Raw genomic sequence first — 6,352 nt, 5'->3', positions numbered from 1 at the left:
GGGCGAGAAACCGGAGGTGACGTTGTGATGACGTCGCACAGGAAACCACCGACAGGTTTCCATTATTTTTTATTCGAAGTAGCACAACTTTTATTTGTAATTTTACTATTATTAGTAGTATTATCTGATTATATCTACTAAAACGTATACAACGTCAATATGACAAGTATTCCCAGTCTCACATCACAGCAACGAGCAGTGCCAGGGGAGCCACCAGAGATTTAGGGCCTCATGAAAAAATACATAATTGGGCCATATATATATATATATATATATATATATATATATATATTGTCTAGAAGATCCTATTGAAATACAATATCTCTTCTTCCAGGGAGTCCTGATCAAGACAAGAATATCATAATGGGAAATGTAATCATCAAAATATAAATCTAATTTGTGTTAAAATAAATTAAAGAAGATAGAAAACAAATCTTTATTTTCATGTGAAATACAAATAAAAAAGAGGGTTAGAGACGTCTAGGCCGTATCTTTTTGCCAAGAAAATGTATGTGTTGGTTCATTATTGTCATATTCTTTTTCATATTAATCACAAATCATTTTTGATAGCCCCCCATCAGTCAAGAACTCTTGTATTTGCAGTCAATAAACACATTATAGGCTTCAACTTCTCAAACTCAATACTTATTCATATAGTCTATCAAACAGATATAGACCTGAACTTAAGTCTCTATTTCAAGAGCATAATTGGGGATGAAAAAATAGGGCAAGGACATCCCAAATAAAGCAATATGTTTATTGAAAGATATGACGGGTCCGATTGAGTGCTTCAGCTTTTAATTGATTCAAACTGTTCTCTTTTGATGCCCAAAAAATCCAGTGCATTTCCAGAAAGAAGTTTATCCTGTAATGGAAAACAATAGGCCTATTAGAAAAACGAAAATTGTTCATAAAAAACAGTGTTGTAAACCAACTAAAACTGTTATCTAATGCAAAGAATATCTAATTCTCAAACTAAAGAGAAACTTGTATTTCTATGATGACTGTGTTTATGATCAGTTCTAGTAGGTGACATGTTACAATACTAAGTAGGAAGCTAGCCATCCAAATAAAGAATAATCAACGTTTATCACTTAAAAAAAAAATGAAATAAGCTTCTGTTACTGTACTTTACTCTTCTGTACTATACGCTACACTATTCTATGACTGTACTATGCTGTTGCTACTAAACTGTTACTATAATATAATTCACTATACTATAATATACTGTACTGTACCATACTATACACATATATACTATTGCTATTACTTTACAGTACTACGCTACATTACGCTAAACTATACTATTACTATTCTATACTCTGTACTTGTTATTGGTATTCAGTGTTAGAAGAGAATCTTGTTGTTGCTACGTGAGATCCGTCACCTTTAATGTGTTGTCTAATTCATCCATCGATTCGATCAGAGAACCAGGCTCCAGTTCCCCCAGGGGGAAGGGATAGTCTGTACCCAGCATCACCTTGTCCTGATGGGGGAAACAACACAAGGTATTCAGGGTGACTGACTTGCTGTGTGTTAGCTGCCGGTCGTAGCTTGTATTAACCAGGGTGACCGCTGTGCCTAAAAACACAGAGAACGGAATGGCGTGTTCATCCCCAAAGCCCTATTATGAAATAGGCAAACAATCAGCATTACTTTTCCGATGACTTCCAGCAGCAGCTTGAGCGCGAGGGGGTCGTGCACGAGGGAGTCGGTGTAGAAGGAGCCCAGGTATTTGCGAGGGCTACAATTGTTGTCGATGGCACACAGGTCAGGGCGCACTGTGTGGCCATGTTGGATTCTGCCCACCGTAAAAGGGAAGGAACCACCTGTATATGATATGCACCCCCACACACACACACACACACACACAAACACACACACACACACACACACACACACACACACACACACACACACACACACACACACACACACACACACACACACACACACACACACACACACACATGCATGCAAGTAGACACATGCACATGGCGCACAAACACACGCATTCACACACACACACACACACACACATATTTTTTCCTACAGCCTACAAATGTTCATAATGTCATGTTTACCTTAATGCAAATAAAAAATGGAAATCCTTCATGTTACTGAACTTTTAGGATTCCTCAAGTCCTCATCGTACCTCCATGAGCGAAGCAGACCTTGAGCTTGGGGAACTTCTCAAAAACTCCCCCGAATATCATGGAACATATCGCCACAGCGGTCTCAGAGGGCATGCCTGGACAGACACACACACACAACACATGTCAGACATCGTCCATTCCCCCCCTCTGTCTGTGGGAGAAACAGGCCCTGGACGTTACAGTAGCCATTAGCTCACTTGTTTAGCGACTCTATTGTGAGCAGATGGGTGCTGGTGCACAGGTGTGACGGAGGACTCAGGTGTCCAGCGCCCCCAGTACTCACCCACCAGCCAGGGCAGCCAGTACTTGGCCATCCTCCCGTCCGTCTGCATGTCCCAGGGATGGACGAACAGGGAGCAGTTCAGCTCCTCCGCTGCCTTGGGGGAAGGTGGTAATTGTAAACATACAATTACCATGGTAACCAGGCGTAGATCAGAGAACTATGCATCTTTATAATAGTCAATCTAGTTAACTATTTGGACTAGTTCTTTCAGCTACTGCTGTCAGAGCGGCTCACTGCGTAGAAGGGGAAGAGCTCCGGGGCGTTGAGGTCCCAGGAGTTGATGTGTGATCCGATCTGGACTCCGGGGAAGCCAAGGTCCTTCACGCAGCGCTTCATCTCCAGAACGGCCAGGTCCGGGGCCTGCATGGGCAGGGTCCCCAGACCCACAAACCTCCTGGGGTTGCTGCTCACCTTCTGAGCCAGGTCGTCGTTTAGGAGGACACACAGGTCGTGGGTGTCATGGGGCTTCGCCTGCGGTTCAACATCAGAAACAGAATCAGTAAAGGCTTTATTGCGAGGTTGAACATACAAGGACTTTTTCTCCCTATGTTGGACTTTCATTAGGTTGAGAATATTAATTAGTGATCTTTATTTTTTTTAACTTGCAAACAAGGATCTGGAGGATTATGTATGAGAGCTGTTAAATCATTGCATTTGGAATTCCATAACAGGATTACTATTATGGTTATTAAAGAACGCTGCTCACCCAATAACTGAACATCACAGGAACCGTTGAAAGAGCCTGAACAGTGACACCTGGTGGACAAACTGCATTATTAACTAAACAGTGACACTTTAGTGGACAAACAGTAAGTAACCGAGCAGCGACATCTATTGGGTAATTAACGCTTTATTAACGCTTAAGTGATTGGCCACGTGAGACCATCCAGATGAAGTTTGAGAGTGAACCTCTCTCAAACTTATTTTTTAGAACGTGAACACGCAAGATCAGGATAATATTTTTTGTTCGTAATCAAAGGCAATTAATGATATTTGAGACATTAATTCATGTCTTGAATGTCATTAATGTTTACGGAAATATTTTGTAACCAGATAATTCAGTTGTGCACCATGCTTATCCATGTCTCTTATCCGAGCGTCTGCGTCCCAACAGTTTTCCTGGATCACTCGGAACAGCTTGTCCCCCTTCATCATGTCTGCTTCACCCTGAGAGGAAGAGTACAAAGTAGACACCAGAGTTATATTTATTTATTTTTTGTTCCATATTCCTTATGTGAAGTTTTTCCAAACAAGGCAACCTTGGCGAATGAATTTTTATTCTCCTATTCCTTATTTCCCCTGATGCTCCAGCTTGAGTTTAACAAAAATTCTACATTCAACCACAAGGTGGCGGCAGACTGTCGCTCTTTCTTTCTCTCTCCTTGCAAACCGTTAATTGTCTTCTCTGAGGTGAGAAAGGAAATTCTTTACAAAGAGCCTACTGGGCTCTGTTCCGCAGTTCAAGGTGAGACTCCGGCCGCACACAGAGGCACCCTGTGGAGACCTGCAGCTGCTCCTACGCACAGGACTCCTAATGGTGGGAGGGGATGCGGAAATCCTGCTGCGTAGGCCTACCCCCAAATGTCACACACACCGATGATTGCTCACGGGTAAATGCACACAGGCTCACACGCAAACCCACACATTTCACACAAACAAGCAGCCACGCACACTGCTGCGCACACATACATGCCTACACACACAAATTCACACCCACACACACACACACACACACACACACACACACACACACACGCACACACGCACACACGCACGCACGCACACTCACACACACACACACACACACACACACACACACACACAAGCAGACACACACACGGATACCTTGCAGTGGTGGTGGAGCTGGACGAATCCATCGTATCCATACCTCTGAAAGACATGAAAACATTGTAGGCCTACTGATGAGTCGTATGTGTCATGGTTGTCTAACAATTCCCAGTGTGTTGACACAGAGAATTTTTTGAATAAAATCACATTTTACTGGTTTGACCTTAACCAAAGCTGACTTTGAGAGTTTGGTTAAGCAATGTTTGCGTTCGGCCTTCATGGTGGAACAATCCTAGCTTCAGCTATTCAGACATTTATTCTACATCCAGGTCAAGCTTTATCCTCATTGGTTAGAAGCACCTGTTGTGTGAATATTCCTAAAATGATTAATACTTTTATTAAACCTATAATGCAATTTAACAATTTAACTATAAGAACTGTAGGCTCTTTGAAGATATCCTGTTTTATTTTTTTTATTAATTTAATGATGTCTTTTTTTATGTGGCATTATGTGCCAAGTTTATGTAACTTTATTATTCAACAAAATACAGCATTCAATGAATGACGCAGGTTTGAATCCGAGGCTTCATTAATCAAATAATTATCTGATAAAACTAAAAGTATACCGTAGCCTATATATAAAAAGGACATTCATAATGACACAAAACAATTGCGAATCCCAGTGGGACTTTTCCACTAGTAATAGGAATAATAATGCCCAGTGAGGAGCGGGTGTGCATACGGAGCAGCGCAAATCATTAACGAGTGGCTTGCATATTGACAGAGCGGACAGGAGTCATATACCAGGATCAAAGTTTAACAGCTAACCAGACATACAGCACCAAGGGAATAGCGAAATGTAGAGTAAAAATAATAGCATTCCAGCTAAATATGACATCCTTATACGCAGGTGTTAAAGCTGCTATTATAATCAACGTTTCAGTTATCGTAGCCTATCAAAGACGGCGACCACACCACCACAACGGTGCGCAATTAGACGGAGCGCTTTTGGTATGCTATTAGTGTGTTAATGTGGTGTCCACCCATACCTCCTTCAAATCGGGCCACTCCCTGGGCAGAACATGAGTATGGATATCAATCTTCATTCCTCTATGATCTATGGGTGTACCTTAACAGAGATAGGCTATATTAAAGTAGGAGCCGCACAGCTTGTGAACAGGCAAGGCAGGTAACTGCTTGGGGCCCCGGGCCGCCAGGGGGCCCCCAAGGGTCGACAAAATTGACTTTACTTTTACCCACAGCAATGACTCACGAGCTGCAGTGATTGCGTCTCCCTCCCAGGACAATTTCAACGTCAACAAGTTGAAAACCTCCCCAAGGGGGCCCCATGTGGTCATTACTATCAGCGCAGGGGTGACCAATGAGTTGATGCAATCGACCGATCGATCGCAAAAGTAGCGCGGATAGATCAAGTGACATTCCAAAAAAATAAAATAAGAAAATACTCAATATAAGCTGATATTGAACTTAAGTCCAGGGCTCATGGACAATTTAGGAACTTACTCAAAAAGGACAAGTAACAAGAGGACTGCAAAGTCCAAATACCATTCCAACATCACTGACAGTCACCAGCCGCTACTGTCCGGATCATGCAACCCTGGCTGACTCCTTTCAGTGCAAGTCATCAGAGTTTGTACTCAGTATCTATATATAAATATTTATATGTTTAGCATTTTTTTAACGGATCATTTTGACCTGGTCATTTTGAAAGTAGCTCGCAGGCCGAAAAAGTGTGGGCACCCCTTAGCTAGGGCAAGCATTTGCCCTATAGCAAAGGCCCGTAAACAGCATTTGTAGTTTGTTTGCTGTTATATAATGTTCGGAATATCATATGAAGCACCTTTGGAACCGTTGGAGTTCCAAACCCTGCCTGTGCCCTTCAGGTCCCTGTGAGCGAGCGCCTCCCTCACCTTAAGGTCTCGCTCTGGTGAGTTCACCCATGAGCCCAGGTAGGCCTACTTGCCTTCCTTCAGAGCAGGGGTCACCGACACGGCGCCCGCGGGCACCAGGGCGCCCGCAAGGACCATATAAGGCGCTCCGAGGCATGTTCTAAAAATAGCACAACTCATTCTTGAACAACTCTTCCCCACCTTTTTTAAGTCAT

At 42.7% G+C, this 6,352-nt stretch overlaps 1 protein-coding gene across 1 annotated transcript; it reads right to left on the bottom strand.

The window, feature by feature from the left end:
* Window positions 1-743: 743 nt before the first annotated feature.
* On the bottom strand, window positions 744-5,447 carry acmsd (aminocarboxymuconate semialdehyde decarboxylase). Its single transcript, XM_060040090.1, has 10 exons — window positions 5,277-5,447; window positions 4,285-4,329; window positions 3,510-3,606; window positions 3,146-3,195; window positions 2,674-2,910; window positions 2,440-2,533; window positions 2,156-2,251; window positions 1,657-1,829; window positions 1,388-1,486; window positions 744-865 (listed from the first exon to the last, which is right to left on the bottom strand). The coding sequence occupies exons 1-10, from the start codon at window positions 5,331-5,333 to the stop codon at window positions 791-793; spliced, it is 1,023 nt and encodes a 340-aa protein (XP_059896073.1). The 5' UTR covers window positions 5,334-5,447; the 3' UTR covers window positions 744-790.
* Between the last annotated feature and the right edge of the window lie 905 nt (window positions 5,448-6,352).

The sequence above is a fragment of the Gadus macrocephalus genome, chromosome 20 (assembly GCF_031168955.1).
Source record: "Gadus macrocephalus chromosome 20, ASM3116895v1".
Classification (NCBI taxonomy): Eukaryota; Metazoa; Chordata; class Actinopteri; order Gadiformes; family Gadidae; genus Gadus; species Gadus macrocephalus.
The sequence above is the reverse complement of the archived record's forward strand: the minus strand, read 5'-3'. Positions and strand labels throughout refer to the sequence as shown.